The sequence below is a fragment of the Moschus berezovskii genome, chromosome 4 (genome assembly GCF_049115385.1).
Source record: "Moschus berezovskii isolate FMDL1 chromosome 4, NW_MosBer_1.0, whole genome shotgun sequence".
NCBI classification, from domain to species: domain Eukaryota; kingdom Metazoa; phylum Chordata; class Mammalia; order Artiodactyla; family Moschidae; genus Moschus; species Moschus berezovskii.
The window spans coordinates 34726149-34744028 of NC_142463.1; the positions used below are offsets into that span (position 1 = coordinate 34726149).

The 17880-nt window shown below is 41.8% G+C and overlaps 1 protein-coding gene across 11 annotated transcripts in view; it reads left to right on the forward strand.

Moving 5' to 3' along the window:
• Window positions 1–17880, forward strand: part of FGGY (FGGY carbohydrate kinase domain containing) — a 516773-nt gene that overhangs the window by 244699 nt on the left and 254194 nt on the right. For all 11 annotated transcript variants that reach the window (XR_016037181.1, XM_088835336.1, XM_088835337.1 and 8 more), the window contains one exon: window positions 14741–14869. Coding sequence is in view for 10 of the 11 variants with exons in the window: in XM_088835336.1 (XP_088691462.1) it covers window positions 14741–14869 (129 nt within the window). In the remaining variant the exon portion in view is untranslated. The remainder of the gene's footprint in view (window positions 1–14740; window positions 14870–17880) is intronic.

A 17880-nucleotide genomic window follows, 5' to 3' on the forward strand; every position in this document is an offset into this window, starting at 1 on the left:
CGTGAATTCTTTAAACAAATGTGATGAGAGCAAATTCCAGCATGTGCTTGAGAGCCATAAAAGAAGAGGAAGGGTTTCAGACAGGTCCTTCCGTTTACAAATTTGATACTCCCTTAAACATTAGCTTCAGTTGGAGTTGCTCATACTTTTATTAAAAACCCTGAATCAAGGCACTGTCCTTGTTGGACAGTATGCTTGTCCTTCCAGCATTTTAAACAGGGCTTGAACAGCACCCCACCTTGAGCACCTGTGCTCTTGACAGAGGCCCCAGGACAGCACTGGGGTTCCCCGTTGTGTCTCTGAAATAGACTGAATAAATGTCCAACACATATTGTAGAAATAAATGATCTCAAGTCCTCCCAGTGTTCCTTATAAATGGTTTTACGATTTATATCTGCAAAGAAAATCAGAATCCAGAGACTTTAAGTAGCTTTGTCCAAGGCCCTTAAAAGTCTGAGGGTGGGAATGGACACAGAACTAGAACCTGATTCATCCTGACTCCTAAGACCACTCTTTTCATTATAGCATACTGACTCACTGCAAAACTTACTAGATAACTAAATAAATAAGGAATAAACATTTTAAAATGACAGAACACTCCTAAGATACAATATATGCTTTTCAAAACAGGAGTGGAAAACCTTTTTTAAGGTAAAATCATTGGGGAAAAAAGGAATAATATGTAATTTACTATTCATTGAAAATAAGCAATTAATTCTGCCCTCCAGGGCGAATTTATATCTCACTTATTTGCACATGAAAGTACAAGATTGGCTTCATTTATATGAAACTAAGACATCTGGTTGGGAAGTGAAAAATTTGGTCAATTACCTGAATCGTGTTTGGTCTACATGATAGAAAAGCCCCAGATGTCTACAGATCACCAGATGTTTGATGATGTGTGGTTAACACTGGACCCACCAACTGACTTCTTCACGTGAGAGCTTGCTGTTTGGTTTCCCCATTATTAGAAGTCTGTTAGCATTCTGTAAACCAGCAGTTTGCAAACAGGAGTCTTGACTAGAGACCGACCATGGCCCCTGGCAAAGTGTTCACTGGTGTGTGATAGGATGAGAAAATAAATTCTATAAAAGGAAATATATTTAATTTTAAGAGAATGTCCTTTATTTTTAGGTCATCCCCTTTCTCTTCTTTTCAGAGATAGAGCATTGTGACAAATGATCCCAATTCTAGGATTTTTTAAAAAATGAATCCAGGAAACTAAATAAAAAATTGAGAATCCAATGTCAGTCCCCAGTTTTCTTCATATGGTTTTTTTTTTAACTGAATTATGCAAAGAGAAAATAAAACTGGCCATACCACAGCTCTAATATCTTCAGCACAATGACAGCTAAAATATTTTCATATACTTCCTGAATTTGCCTTCCCCTAGCAATAGGGGAAGTCTCCACAGCAGAACTGTATGCCTGGGTTTTAAAATCATTGGTCATCTTAACAGTCAAGTGTTTCACTGACAAAATCATAATTTTTCCTTTTGAAGCAAACATTTGGTCCTTAACTCTGAGGGGAACACCTTCAACGCTTTTAAAACATTTCACTCTGGAGACATACCATGGAGACATAGCCGTGGGGAGATACTTTTCTGTGCTGGAAAACTGAACTCCATTACTGTGAATATTTTAACAGATTTTCACATTTTCTCTGGTTTGTTCTCATAAACCCCAAAGCATATATCTCCACATGCCCTAACATTGAGTCTCTCTCCTCAGCTTTATAACCTCAGCCAGAATGAACTGAGTAACCACTGTGTGCCAGGCAGTACCTATTCACCAGCAATACAGAGTCACAATAACCATGATATCTACATTTATTAAACATTTCCCACGTGGCAGACAGAATCCTAAAGTCCTTTTATGTGTATCACCTTGTTTCAGTCTCACAACCACTTTGGGGGAAAAAAAAATGAAGATATTGCAGCAGGGAAATTGCATCCTTTGCCCAGGTCACAAGCCCTGTGATTGGTAAAGCCAGGATCTTCACCCAAGCCTGCCCACCTTCTAACCTGGCCTTCCGAGTGCTCTGCTAAACCAAAAGAGCTCTGCCCTCAAGGTGGTTAGAATCTAAAATAGGAGAAGGAAGCACAAGGGGGAAAAAAGCCATTATGTAGAACAGAATGATGTAATTCCAAGAAACATGCTGTGGGATTGTAGAGGAAAGACAGATTATGATCTACCCAGGAAAGGCTCTTTGGAGGTGGCCTTAGGCTAGGTGAGGGCAAAATAGGGCATCAGCAATTATCTAGAGAATTAGGTCACTGTGGGTGTCAAAGTGGATGATTTCAAGCCAAAAAAACTGCACTTTATGCTCTGAATAGTTTAGAATTGGCCGCCTACACTGCTGGAATCCACTGGACTTTTGCCAACTCTCCTGTTCTCCCTGTGACTTAGACCCTGGCTTAGGTGAGCTTCCTGCTTCTGTTGGGGTTGGGGGCAGGATGGGAGTATGGAGAAGTGGAGGAAGCCTGCTTCTGGTTGGGAGCCCTAGGGTTCATTCCAGACTCTACTACCACAGAGAGTGACCCCAGGGAACCCACCTTCCTCTCTGATTCAGTGTTTTCTGCTGTAAGAGGAATACACTAAAGTTGTTGGTTCCTAATGGCTATTTGAAGTCTCTGTCTTTGGAATTTGCCTAGGAGAGAAAAGGAAGGAGCTAGATGGATCAGCATGCTGGGATTTCGTGTTCCTGGACATAACCTACTTGGGAGCCTCTTATAAAATAATGCTTCCTCCTGTTATATCCATGGCAGTTAATATATTCTTGAGATCATCCTCTCTGGCTCTGTATCTCCCACCTCAAAGCTATGTGGTATAGTAGGAAGATCTCTGACTTTGGAATCTGAGAATCCTGGATTGAAACCCAGACCATGTCCCTCAACAGATAGATGAGTTTCAACAAATTATGTAGCCTTTCTGTTGTGTTTATTTCTACAATTGTAACATAGTGATTCTGGGCTTCCCTGGTGACTCAGATGGTAAAGAAGGGAAAGGCAAAGATACACCCATCTGAATGCAAGAGTTCCAAAAAATGACAAGGAGAGATAGGAAAGCCTTCTTAAGTGAGCAATGCAAAGAAATAGAGGAAAACAGTAGAATGGACAAGACTAGAGCTCGCATAAGGATAATTGGAGATATCAAGGGAACATGTCATGCAAGGATGGGCATGCTAAAGTATAGAAATGGTAAGGACCTAACAGAAGCAGAAGAGATTAAGAGGAGGTGACAAGAATACACAGGAGAACTATACAAAAAAGATCTTCATGACTGGATAACCATGATGGTGTGGTCACTCACCTAGAGCCAGGTAACCTAGAGTGTGAAGTCAAGTGGGCCTTAGGAAACATCACTATGAACAAAACTAGTGAAGGTGATGGAATTCCAGCTGAGCTATTTCAAATCCTAAAAGATGATGCTGTTAAAATGCTGCACTCAATATGCCAACGGATTTGAAAAAACTCAGCAGTGGCCACAGGATTGGAAAAGGTCAGTTTTCATTTCCAATCCCAAAGAATGTTCAAATTACCATACAATTGTGCTTATTTCTCATGCTAGCAAGGTATGCTGAAAATCCTTCAAGCTAGACTTCAATAGTATATGAACTGAGAACTTCCAGATGTACAAGTTGGATTTAGAAAAGTCAGAGGAACCAGAGATCAAATTGCCAATATTACTGTATCATAGAGAAAGCAAGGGATTTTCAGAAAAATATCTACTTCTGCTTCATTGACTACACTAAAGCCAAGAGATGGAAATACCAGACCACCTTACCAGTCTTCTGAGAAACCTGTATGCAGGTCAAGAAGCAACAGTTAGAACTGAACATGGAACAACAAACTGGTTCAAAATTTGAGAAAGGAGTACAGTATATCATGCAAAGTGCCAGGCTGGATGAATCACAAGGTGGAATCAAGATTGCCAGGAGAAATATCAGCAACCTCAGATATGCAGAAGATACCACTCTAATGGCAGAAAACGAAGGGGAACTGAAGAACTTCTTGATGACAGTGAAAGAGGAAGTGAAAAAGCTGGCTTAAAACTTAACATTCAAAAATCTAAGATCATGGCACCTAGTCCTGTCACTTCATGGCAGATAGAAGGGAAAAAGGAGAAATAGTGACAGTTTTTTTCTTGGGCTCCAAAATCACAGCAGATGGTGACTGCAGCCAAATTAAAAGACATTTCCTCCTTGGAAGGAAAGCTATGACAAACCTAAACAATGTACTTGGGGTTGCAAAGAGTTGGATATGACTGAGTGACTGAACTGACCTGAAACAATGTATTAAAAAGCAGAGTCATTGCTTTGCCAGCAAAGTTCTGTATAGTTAAAGCCATTGTTCTTTCAGTAGTCATGTACAGATGTGAGAGTTGGCCCATAAGGAAGGCTAAGTGCTGAAGAATTAATGCTCTCAAATCGTGGTGCTAGAGAAGACTCTTGAGAGTCCCTTGGACTGCAAAGAGATCAAACCAGTCAATTCTAGAGGAAATCAACCCTGGATATTCATTGGAAGGACTGATGCTGAAACTCCAATACTTTGGCCACCTGATGTGAAGAGCCAGCTCGTTGGCAAAGACCCTGATGCTGGGAAAGATTGAGGGCAAAAGGAGAAGGGGGGAAACAGAAAATGAGATGGTTGAATAACATCACCAATTCAATGGACATGAATTTGAGCAAACTCCATAAGATAATGGACAGGGAAGTGTGGCGTGCTGCAGTCCATGGGGTCCCAAAGAGTCAGACATAACTTAGCTATTGAACAATAAACATGATGATTCTAATACTAGCCTCACGGGTTTGTTGCTATTACTGAAGTGGATAGCAACTGAGCAATGCCAGGAACAGTAACTGAGAGTCCATAGGTTTTGACAAATACACAGTATTATTATTAGGATATTTATCTTCCTAAGATATAAGTCATATATGCCACTTCTTGGCTCACTGACCTACAGTGGCAGTTGCTTGTTAGAACAAGTCCAAACTCCTTGGCCTAGTGTCCATCCTGCCTTCCTGAGGCCCACTTAGCTGTAAGACCTGGGGCTTTAACCCATCCACTTGTTGATTCTGACTTGACCAGGCAAGGAGAGTTTGAGAGCCTCTGTTTCATTCAGGATGATATCCACAATGACTTGTCACCATAGCATCACTGTGCCTAGTGAGAGCCTTGGACCTGCTGGTCAATCATTTTCTAGGCACGTGCATATATCTTAATACATTACATTGTGCCTGAGTTAGATGAGAGTGTATTACTTGTGGGGTTATATAAGGAAACATGTTCCTTATCTCAGTAGCATTGAAGAATTAACCTTCAATCCAGTCTCTGCTCTTAGCTGTCCCAACTACTGATATTCAGCCTTGTGTGTGTGTATAATCTTTCCAAGTTAGTTGATCGCAACTTTATGTTCTTTCTAAAAGGAATCTATAAGTTCAGTTGAATGAACATTCCTGAGAATGTGTGTTCTAGAAAACACTGCTTGGTCCTGCAGGGAGGGGAAATGAATGCAGAGATAAATACAATTGTTTTTGAGCTGTTCTCTAATAGGAGAGGAGAAAAGAGAAACAGGGAAAAAACAAAACATAAGGTAAGGATTATTCAAAGCTTGACTTAAAATATATTATGTGTTTATTGAGTAAATACCTACTGTGAATCAGAATAGAATGGTAGGCATCAGTTCAGTTCAGTTCAGTTCAGTCGCTCAGTGTCTGACTCTTTGCGACCCCATGAATCACAGCACGCCAGGCCTCCCTGTCCATCACCAACTCCCGGAGTTCACTCAAACTCATGTCCATCGAGTCGGTGATGCCATCCAGCCATCTCATTCTCTGTCGTCCCCTTCTCCTCCCGCCCCCAATCCTTCCCAGCATCAGAGTCTTTTCCAGTGAGTCAACTCGTTGCATGAGGTGGCCAAAGTATTGCAGTTTCAGCTTTAGCATCAGTCCTTCCAATGAACACCCAGGATTGATCTCCTTTAGAATGGACTGGTTGGATCTCCTTGCAGTCCAAGGGACTCTCAAGAGTCTTCTCCAACACCACAGTTCAGAAGCATCAATTCTTCGGCGATCAGCTTTCTTCACAGTCCAACTCTCACATATACTAATATAAAAGAGTCCAAATCACAGAAGAACTTACAGGATTGGAATAGTTACAAGATATAACTCAGAAGACGTATTGGTTGTGAATAGTGTCTATGAGGTCAGAGACCCTCATCTCTCTTGTTCCTTAATGCATTTTTATCATGACAGCAGTGCTTGGCACATAGTAGGTATTCAGTAAACATTTATTTAATGACCAATGAATGATGAGGCTATCATCAGAAAATTATTAAATAAGTAATTTAAAATACAGTTTAATTCCCAGTTGAAACAAGGTTATTTTTAGCAGGGAAATGAACAACTTGTTGTTTCAGAAGATGTCTTTCAACAGGTGGCAGGACATGTCACGTTTGAGTTTTTCATTATTTACTCTGAGTGAATAGTTGTAGGCATGTGTACTTCCCGTTTGGGAGCAAGAATTACTGGAATGTTATTCAATAAGTCTTGTATCAGTTTTGATTCCAGGTCTAGAAAGCCACCTGAACCAACCTGCCCAGGTGAGATCTCTGTAGGAGAATTTTTGTGCTAAGTATGGCTGAAGCCCCTGATTCTGTCAGTTCTTTTAAAAATAAGTATCAATAACCAATCTACTGGCAGCCTTAAGCATATAATGGTATTATGTTTTGATAATTTGAGGCCTCATGGTTCACATAACTTTGGAGCTCTACCAGAATTGGACCAGGTCTTTACAAATCTTTGAAACTATCCCAGCTCATAGTTTGCCCATGTGAAACAACAGTCATAGAAACCACCACACTCTTTTGAAGTAATTCCCAGCCTGTTGTTTGAGAGTTGCATGTTCGTGTGTTTTGTTCTCCCATCTCAAAACCTGATTGAAAGTGGATTCAATCTGAAAGTCCTCAGAGACCCACTCTGCAGGCAGGGCAGAATGTCACTTAGCACTGTCCTAGTTGATCCGGTTGACCTGGTGACCTTGGCAAAAATGAGCAGGGACCAGGGGTCCAGTGCCAAAGCACAGAGGAACCAGGGTCACATACCACCCACGCCCAAACCTCTCTCTGACATTTCCACGGGCTTTGAGCCAGCTCTCCCCTTGGGTTTCATCTCATGTTTGTAGGAATACAAAGGAACACTGAACCTTCCAGTTAATATGACACCCCGCCCCCACCTCCCCCTTCCTGGAGAGGATAACAGTTCTGTTGACCATTATAATGCATTTTCTGTCTCCCAGCAATACACACAGTCATTAATTTCTGCTGCTGACGTCAGGAAAGAGGATTATGTGTGTGTCTGAAACTGTTCCCAAAGTGCTCATTAGTCATAGATAATTGAAAAACTGGTAGAGGAAGATTTGGTGTAATAGTAGCCCCTGCCTGTGCAGAGAGACTGTAACCACCAGCTAATTGTAGGCCCCAGTTTGTGACCCTCAAACCGACCCTGCCCATCAGAATGGGAATCAGTGGACAGAGGGGCCCAAGAGCCCTCAAAGCAATTGCTTTTTTACACCCCAAGGAGAGGGTGTGTTCACGGGAAAAGAAGCCAACCAGATCAAGAAAGTAAGTAAAATCGACTAGGTTTTCTCCCCTGCCTTCAGCGGAGGAGTTCTGTTTGAAAAAAGTATGCAGAATTCTCCTTATTTTAATCTTGCTTTTATTTTAACTTAACCAGTTTGCTTTGATCACAGAAGAAGTTCAAGGCCAGGTACAGATGAAACACAAGTGGCAGAGACACTGAATCCCTGTCCCCACTGTAACAATATTCTGTGCTTTTTTCCTAGGACTTTTCTGGAAGTGTATGTGCTTACATTTCTGTATCCTTTAACAGGATTCACAAGTGGGAGCATACTCTGAATACCACTCTGCATCTTGCCGTTTTCACTTGACTGATCTTGGACTCCCTTCCAAATCCATACCTTAATTCTTCCTCATTCATTTGAATGGTTATGAAGGATGCTGCTGAATGCATGTGCCCTAATTGATTCACCCTGCACAGACTTAAGGGGGAAACACCTTGAAAAATATTACACAAGAAGCACATGTTCCAGGTAGAATAATTAGAAAGTATAGGTTAGTAAAAAGAAAAAAACCATAATTTCTCTATCCAGAGAAAACCTGTCCTCTGTATTTCCCCCCTAGGAATGTATTTCTATCAGTAAGTCCATCTTATTGATGTCCTTAACAAGAATTCACCTCTACATAATGTTTCCCAGCCTGAAGTTTCTTTTCTAGCATTTCTCACTGCAGATTTATCTTAAGTAATAAATATGAGTTCAAAGTCACTGGTCATCAGGCCACATGGCCTTAGTTGGCCCCACTTGAGGTCCCCCACTGCCTTTCTTGTCCAGGCTGCCACCATTCTCTCCTCCCTGATGCCCTTTTTGGCAACATATGAAAGCCTCAAACACCCTGTGTGCCCCTCAAGGCTCCCTCCAGTGAACTCGCTTTTCGCTCTAATGGCCTCCATCTCTCCAAGCACTGAAACCAGCAATCTGCCACCTGTCTTTCCAAACCAGGCTCAAATGTCACCTTCATCTTGATTTCCTGCTCTCCCCCAGGCCACCCTCACTGTCCCTCCTCGGTGCTCTGGGACCAACATGCACATTCCACCTTGAGAGCATTTTCTCTATGGTCTGGAGAGCCTTGGTTTGCACAGAGCACTGTGTGAGCCTTCTGAGGTCAGAAGCTCCTCATTGAATCTATCACTCATTCTCCAGCACCTAGATCTGGGCACAAGACAATTGAAAATATCTGGGGCCATCCTCATTACCATTGTTCTTGAAATGTCTGCTAAAATGCGTGAATAAACAGTTGAGTGAAGAAGGGAAGAGACTGCAAATGCTGGGGCTGTAAAGTTCTCGTTAAGTCTGGGAAAACCGATACTGTGATTAATTGAATTTTATGGTGAAAGAAGAGCGAAAGGAAGATTATTTCCGGAAAAGTTGTCAAGACACACTAAAGCCTACTCTGACAGCTCCTCTGGTCCCCAGTGCACCTCTGGCTGATAAAGTGTGATCTCCTGGGATGCCTTCTTAGAGGTCCCCACCTGTTTCTATCATCCCATCTTATACCAAGCTGTTTTCCTTTGGGCTCTAGCTAAACAAAGCTTCTTTCTGCTTGGGGTCCAGGGAAATGATTTCTGAAGGCTGTGGTTCCAGTTCAAAAGAGGATGTTAATCTTTGTGCATATTTATTTCTGTTCTTAGACCATGAGCTTGAGGAGAAAGCCTGGCTCACCGTGTAAGTTCGTGTTCTTTGGAAGCAGATGCTGAGATAGATTTGGGGGTATAGGATGGTTTTTAGGGGTTTCCATCTGTGAAAGAAAGGGGATTGTAGTAGAACTGGGCAGAGGGTGAATTCAAATGTGATGAAGTCTGATGAGACCTTGGCTCACTGGGCAGAGTATTCTGTTCTGGAGTGAGTGGTGCACATCAGAGCCCTCTGCTCCCATTCTGGTGAGTCTCCAATTGCGACCATACTGGGAAAGTCATCACCTTATCTGATGACCTTGAGGAGCTGGCAGTTGGAGGCTGTCTGCTAACCTGACCGCCCACTGGACAGCATGTCCACCCTTGATGGAAATCCAAGTGGTGATGGCTCCCTATCTACCAGACCTCCGGCCATTTCTTACTCCACAAAATCCCTCATATCTGCCTCTGTTTCTGCATCTCACTTGCCAGGAACCTTAATGAACGCCCTTCTCTATTCTCTGGTCACTGAGAGAGCTTTACTGCTGTTTTTCCTTACCTCATTCTGTCCACTGCCAGAGAGATCTTTAAAAATATGCAAATTCATGTCTGTGAGTCCGGATTGTTGTTTTTCAGTCACTGAGTCACATTCAACTCTTTGCGACCCCGTGGATGGCAGCATACCTGGCTTCCCTGTCCTTCACTATCTCCCTGAGTTTGCTTAAACTCATGTCCATTGAGTCACTGATGCCGTCCAACCATCTCATCCTTTGTCGCCCCTTTCTCTTCCTGCCCTCAATCTTTTCTAGCATCAGGGTCTTTTCCAATGAGTTGGCTCTTCACGTCACATGGCCAAAGTATTGGAGCTTCAGCTTGGAGTCTGAGTACTGTATTCAGTATCTTGTTGTTGTTGCTCAGTTGTTCAATCGTATCTGTCTCTTTGCAGCCCCACAGACTGCAGCATGCCAGGCTTCCCTATCAGCAACTCGCGGAGCTTGCTCAAACTCATGTCCATTGAGTCGGTGATGCTGTCCAACCATCTCATCCTCTGTTGTCCCCTTCTCCTCCTGCCTTCAATTTTTCCCAGCATCAGGATCTTTTCCAGTGAGTTGGCTCTTCACATCAGGTGGCCAAAGTACTGGAGCTTCAGCATCAGTCCTTCCAATGAAAATTCAGGACTGATTTCCTTTAGGACTGACTGGTTGGATCTCCTTGCAGTCCAAGGGACTCTCAAGAGTCTTCTCCAACACCACAGTTCAAAAGCATCAATATTTAGGAACTCAACCTTCTTTATGACCCAATTCTCACATCCATACATGACTACTGGAAAAACCATAGCTTTGACTAGACGGACCTTTGTTGGCAAAGTAATGTCTCTGCTTTTTAATACACTGTCTAGGTTTGTCATAGCTTTTTTTCCAAGGAGCAAGCATCTTTTAATTTTGTGGCTGCAATCACCATCTGCAGTGATTTTGGAGCCCAAGATAATAAAGTCTCTCACTGTTTCCATTGTTGCCCCATCTATTTGCCATGAAGTGATGGGACCAGATGCCATGATCTTAGTTTTCTTAATGTTGAGTTTTAAGCCAGCTTTTTCACTCTCCTCTTTCTCTTTCATCAAGACGCTCTTTAGTTCCTCTTTGCTTTCTGCCATAAGGGTGGTGTCAGCTGCGTTTCTGAGGTTGTTGATATTTCTCCCTTCATTGTTGATTCCAGCTTTTGCTTCATCCAGCCCATCATTTCGCATGATGTACTCTGCAAATAAGGTAAATAAGCAGGGTGACAATATACAGCTTGGACGTACTCCTTTTCCAATTTTGAACCAGTCCGTTGTTCCATGTCTGTTTCTGTTGTTTTTTTGACCTGCATACAGGTTTTCCAATATCTTGTAATAAACTATAATGAAAAAGAGTGGAAAAAAGAATATATGTGTGTATGTATGTGTGTATATATATATATATAAAACCAAATCACTTGCTGTATACCTGAAACTGACACAATATTGTAAAACAATTATGCTTCACACACACACGCAAAAGCAAACATTCATTCACCTCACTCCCAGGCTTAACTCTTTCAGAAACTTACAGCGATCTTTGTGATAAATCGAGACACCTTCATCTGGATTTCCGCATGTACCTCTCCAGCATTATCAGCATCCTCCACCCACTACTAGGCCCCACCCCAGCTTCTATACCAGCTTACTCAGCCCTGTTGGTGGTCTCCTTTTTCTTGGCCTTTGCTCAAAATGCTGCCTTTACTGGGACATCTACTTGTACTCCTCCAGCATGTCATTTGAATCCAGATCTTCTGACTGCAAGCCCAGGGCTCCCTCTGCATCTCATCAGCCAATGTTCCTTTCTAAATTACTGTCCAAAAGGCTTGGAAGTGTACCCCACCCAGCTAACCCTTTTTCTTTTCTGAACCTTTTTTTTTTCTCATTGAAAATTGCAGGCTTTGTGTTTGTGGGGATTGGGGATGAATAGAAGTTCCCATTTTGACCCTCCTATGAAAATTCACCCTTTAAAAAGAAATCTGAATATAGAGCACATGATTTCTACATGGGCCACTTTTTAAACACATGTAATGTTTGTTCTACAAATACTTCTCTTGATTCCTTCCTTCACCTAGAAGCTGCACTGAAATGTAAAGAACAGGAGCACAGGGTTGGTATCCATCAGATTGGAATCCATGCCCGTGTTCCAACACTGTAAGTCGTGTGATTGTGGTAAATTTACTTTCCATTCATAAATTTTATTTTCCCCATCTGTCTGCACAATGGGGACAAATTACAATAGTACCCACATAGGGAATGTTCCCACAGGAGCATAGGATTTCTGTGACAATGAAGTGAGAAAATGTGTGATGTATCCTTAGGATGGTCCCCAGCATAGAAGTGCTCAGTGAATGGGAATGCTGTTTGGTATGTGCTGGATACTAGACATAGTGACACGATGGAGACAGTGTCCAGAGCCAGACTGTCCACACCCAGGGGTGTTGCTTTCCTCCAAGTTTCTGCTGGCTGTGCATTCAAAGCAGACTAGAGGTTCTCTGGGCCCTGCACCCCATCATTTGAGTATCTGGACCTTATCCTCCAGTCCAGTGCTGTCCAATAGAAATATAATGTGAGCCACATAGGAAATCACAACTTTGCATGTAATTTTTAAAAATAAATATTTATTTATTATTATTATTTTTTACTTTTGGCTGTTCTGTATCTTCGTTGTTGTGTGGGCTTTTCTCTAGTTGTGGCGAGTTGGGGCTACTCTAGCTGTGGTGCATGGGCTTCTCATTGCAGTGACTTCTGTTGAAGAGCACAGGCTCTAGGGCGTGAGGGCTTTAATAGCTGTGACACACTGCCTTAGTGGCTGCAGCACACAGGCTGTAGAGTACAGGCTCAATAGTTGTGGCACACGGATCTAGTTGCTCCGAGGCATATGGGATCCTCCCGATCAGAGATGGAACCCATGTCCTCTGCATTGGCAAGTGGATTCTTTACCACTGAGCCTCTAGGGAAGCCCTGAAATGTAACATTTTCCAGTAGCCACTTTAAAGTAAAAAGACATAGGTGAGATTAATTTTAATACGTTTTATTTTACCTACCATATCCAAAACATCATTTTAGTATATAATTGATCTAAAAATTATTAATGAGCTATTTGACATTCATTTCCTCATACAAAATATTTGACATCTGATGTGTATTTTCTACTTAGTTCCTCTCAATTCAGACTCTACATTTTCACTGTGAATACTTGATTTAGATTTCTTGAATTAATATTGAAAAATCGATTTGTGCTAGTTGTTCCAAATGTACTTAAAAGTTTTTCAGTAATTGAATTGAGTATCAGTTTTGAAATTGAAATGGAAATTAATTCAGATGAAATTAATTTAGCACCTTAGTTACTCCAGCCACATTTCAAAAGTTCCACCCACATATGCCTAGTGGCTCCCATACTGGACAGTGAAGCTGTAAAGGCCATGCAGTGGGTTCAGTCTTCTCCTGCTTTCTTTTCTTAGCTAAACGTTTTCCAAATTGGAGAAAATTTGAAAAATGGATACAAAATGGTATTGTAGAGGTGCTTTGTTTTTGGTTACAGGAGATTGGTGAGCCATTCACGCTCTGCCTCCCTCTAATTCCCACTCTCACCTCTATCCCCAGGAGTCCTGAAGTGCCTCTGTTCATCCTTGTTTCACTCCATGAAACAATTAACAAGTGGTGGGAATCTTCAGTTCAGTTCAGTTCAGTTGCTCAGTCGTGTCCGATTCTGCGACCCCATGAATCACAGCACGCCAGTCCTCCCTGTCCATCACCAACTCCCGGAGTTCACTCAAACTCATGTCCACAGAGTCGGTGATGCCATCCAGCCATCTCATTCTCTGTCGTCCCCGTCTCCTCCTGCCCCCAATCCCTCCCAGCATCAGAGTCTCTTACAGTGAGTCAACTCGTCGCATGAAGTGGCCAAAGTATGAGCAAATGACACCCATTCAGAATCTTAGAACCTTGAAGCCCAGAAAGATCTTAGCATGTACAGAGGTCCAGCTCCATACCCTTCTTATTTTACAGAAATAGTAACTATAAATTCTTTGGCTGAACAGGGGTGGTGGGAGGCAGGGGGCACTCAGCCTCTGCTAAACACCTGGGAGCAGATGGATCACTTCATTCTCTTCTGACTTGCATGGTTGTCTGTCCTGATCTCTTCTCCCTAACTAGGTTAGGGGCAAGAACTGCCTTTTACAGTGCTGTGGCGCCCACACAAAGGAAGACAATCAATAAATTCTTAACTGAAGGCCTGGCTGACTGCAGGAATTCAAGGTCACTTGAAATATCAGGGTCAATGCATTGCACAACTCCAAAGAACACCATTCAGACTATACTGTGATTGTGCAAGTAGCAGTCTTATGAAGTCTGCAAGGTTTAAGCTGGGCTCTCATTCCCAACTGAGATAAACTTCTAAGAAATTCTTTATTGGAACAAAATAATTCCCTTCCTTATCTTCTGACAGGGAGCAACTACATAAGTAAATTTTCTTAACTTCTTGGGAATATACATTAATCAGGGAGTATGTATGGATATGTGATTTTGTGTGTGTGTGTGTGTGTATGTGTGTATAACATATGCTGGTAGGGCTGCTATGTTAGGAAGCACTTTTGGAACAGTTTGACCATTTCAACCTTGTCTCCAAGAGGCCACTGTATTTGTATCTTTTGAAATTTCCCATGAATGGAATCTTTCTCTGATTTGAAAGATGCCTTAGAGCTCTTGGCTTTGTAAAGCACTCTAGAGCGTGACCTATGGGAACCAAGCTCATACACCTAAGTCACCAAATGAGCACAAGGACTCTTTGTAGCTGCATGGTTTCTATCTTCATGAAGTTGAGAAAAGGCAGAGGAGAGGGGAGGGGGCCAAGAGGTTCTCTTAAAAAAACTCTCTATTTGCTTTTGTGTTTTTCAAACTGACAGGTGTTTATTTTTTCTCCTGTCTACCCAGGAAACCAAGTGCTGCCTCCTGGAGCTTCTCTTGGAAGTGGGCTCACACCAGAGGCAGCAGAGGACCTTGGCCTTCCTCCTGGAATTGCAGTGGCAGCCTCACTAATTGATGCTCATGCAGGAGGACTAGGTAATCTCTTTCTCCACTAGCACTATGTTCAGTCACTCTCTAGGATCGAAGACCCTGCTTTTCTATTTTTAAAGCAAAGATTGAGAGCTAGTGATTTAAGTTAGAGAAAAAAGCCTTGTTACACTTAAGCATATGTATAGAATTATAGAACTTTTCATTAACTGTAGAATTCATTTATAATTTTATCAGTTTACCCATACAAACTAATAGAAAAATGATATAAATTAATACCTGTATGGCTCTTTGGTTTACTGAAAACTTGATAAAGATACGTTAACTTCCAACTAGCATGTATGACAATGGTGTACTTACCTGTACTACTTTTTTCTACACATACTCCAAAGCCCTTGCAAGTCTAATTTTATTTTCGTGATATATTTGGCCTATATCCTTTGTCCAGTTACTTGGGTATATTCCTGATTTCATTTTTTAAGTAAATCTACAACCTGGCATGCTTGTATTCATTTATTCATTCATCAAAGAACCATTGAACACTTGGTGTGTCCCAAGCATGGTGCTAGGAAACAATGAAAAAAAAAAAAAACAACACAAGGTTTCATCCCCCATTGGAAGGCAGACAGTGAGGCAAAGTTTACTGTAAAGTGTGATGACTCTATCCTCTTCTTCATTCTCATTGCAGGTTGTTTTTTTTTTTTTTGGGGGGGGGTGGATTTTTCATATTCTCAATATTTCTTACTTCAACTATAGACAAACTTTTTTTTTTCCCTAGCCTTTCTTTCTAACACTATTTCTTTTTAAATTATGGTTCAAACTTCTTGAGATCAATTTAGGAGATCTTGACCATTAGATTTCAGAACAGAGTGGACTGACCAGAGGATACTTTTTTGTACAGCATACGTTTCCACTGCAGTTTTATGTATCTGGATGTGTATACTACTCCATAATGAAAATGAGTTTCTTACTATGGACTACCATCAAAAATTTTTGAAAAATATTTTAGTCCATACTTCATATTACAGTCAAGTTATCTATCAAATGCTTACATCAAACTGCACTCACAGACCTCTGTCTTTACATTTTTATTTCCGTGTCTTTGCACTTTTATTTCTGTGTCTTTGCACATGTGTTTCTCTGCCTGGGGATGACTCATCCGCCACTTTGCCACTAGCTAACTTCTACTTTAAGTTGAAGACCATCTTAGATGCTTTATCATCTGTGTAGCCTTTCATGGACGACTCTTCCATTTATATCTTAACTCTCTACGCTTTCTTTCTTTCATTGTTTTTACCTACCCCAATGGAAGAAGTGATTGTGTTATAGTTGCTGTTTTATCTGCTTATCTTTCCCACTAGACTATAAACTCCTTGAAGGCATGGGCATTGTATTATTCATCCTGTATAACCTATGCCCAGCCCTGTTTCTGGTTCTCACAGGCGCTTGATAAATTTATTAAATGAATATAGTCCCATTAAGTCAAGAATAAGATAAAATGGTCCTAAGCTGTAGAGTGAAAGTTAATGTTTTCTTACACAGCAGATTATTAAGCAATGTCTAGTCTTCGACATGGTCTCTCAGAGCAGAAGAGGTATCTACAAACATGCTTGTTTTATTTATCTTTATGTGTTCAGAATTTAACACAGTGCCTGAGAAATAGTAACAAGCCAATAATGCATGTGCATTGGACAATACTGATTATAGGCAAGGGTGTTTCCTTCCCTTTTTAATGTGGGCAGTGTGCGCTTTTGATTAGAATGTCATGGTCTAGACAGACTTAGAGTGTTCCTATATCCTGGTAATCCTGACCTCTCATATCCCGCTTAAGGCAAGGGAAGCCTCCGTCAAGCTTTTTCAGTTTTCCTGGGGCCATAGGCTCAGTCATCCACCTGCACCCCAGGAGACAAGGACTTGACTTGGACCACCACATGAGGAAAGAAAAAGGGCTACACTTGGGAACATTCAGAACTCTGGTCCCCTTGTCAGTTTTCCAGACCTCCCTAAGGAACAAACCCAAACCTGCTTTCTCACTTCTGCCCAGGGCTCACCGTACCCTTTAGGAGAGGAGGCTGTGTTCTGTGTGCTACCTGGTACTTGAAGACACTCAACGAGTGTAAGTTGACCTACACTGAGAGGATTCCGGGCTGTGAAATGAGCACCCCCAAGTTTTCCTAAACCAGAGATGGTCAGTGGCAGAAATTTTACCCTTAGAAGCTTTCAGTTTGGTTGCTCAGTCGTGTCTGACTCTTTGCAACCCCATTACTGTAGCACACCAGGCCTCCCTGTCCATCACCAACTCCTGGAGCTTACTAAATTCATGTCCATCAAGTTGGTGGTGCCATCCAACCATCTCGTCCTCTGTTATCCCCTTGCCCTCCCGCCTTCAATCTTTTCCAGCATCAGGGTCTTTTCAAATGAGTCTGTTCTTTGCATAAGTTGGCCAAAGTATTGGAGTTTCAGCTTCAACATCAGTCCTTCCAATGAATATTCAGGACTGATTTCCTTTAAGATTGACTGGTTGGATCTCCTTGAAGTCTAAGGGACTCTCAAGAGTATTCTCCAACACCACAGTTCAAAAGCATCAATTCTTCGGTGCCCAGCTTTCCTTATAGTCCAACTCTGACATCTCACATCCATGCTACTGGAAAAACCATAGCTGTGACTCTACAGACCTTTGTTGGCAAAGTAATGTCTCTGCTTTTTAACATGCTGTCTAGGTTAGTAATAGCTTTTCATCCAGGGAGCAAGCATCTTTTAATTTCATGGCTGCAGTCACCATCTGCAGTGATTTTGGAGCCCCCAAAATAAACTCTGTCACTATTTCCATTGTTTCCCCATCTATTTGCCATGAAGTGATGGGACCAGATGCCATGATCTTAGTTTTCTGAATATTGAGCTTTAAGCCAACTTTTTCACTCTCCTCTTTCTCTTTCATCAAGAGGCTCTTTAGTTCTTCTTCACTTTCTGCTATAAGGGTGGCATCAGCTGCGTATTTGAGGTTGTTGATATTTCTCCTGGAAATCTTGTTTCCAGCTTGTGCTAATCCAGCCCAGCAT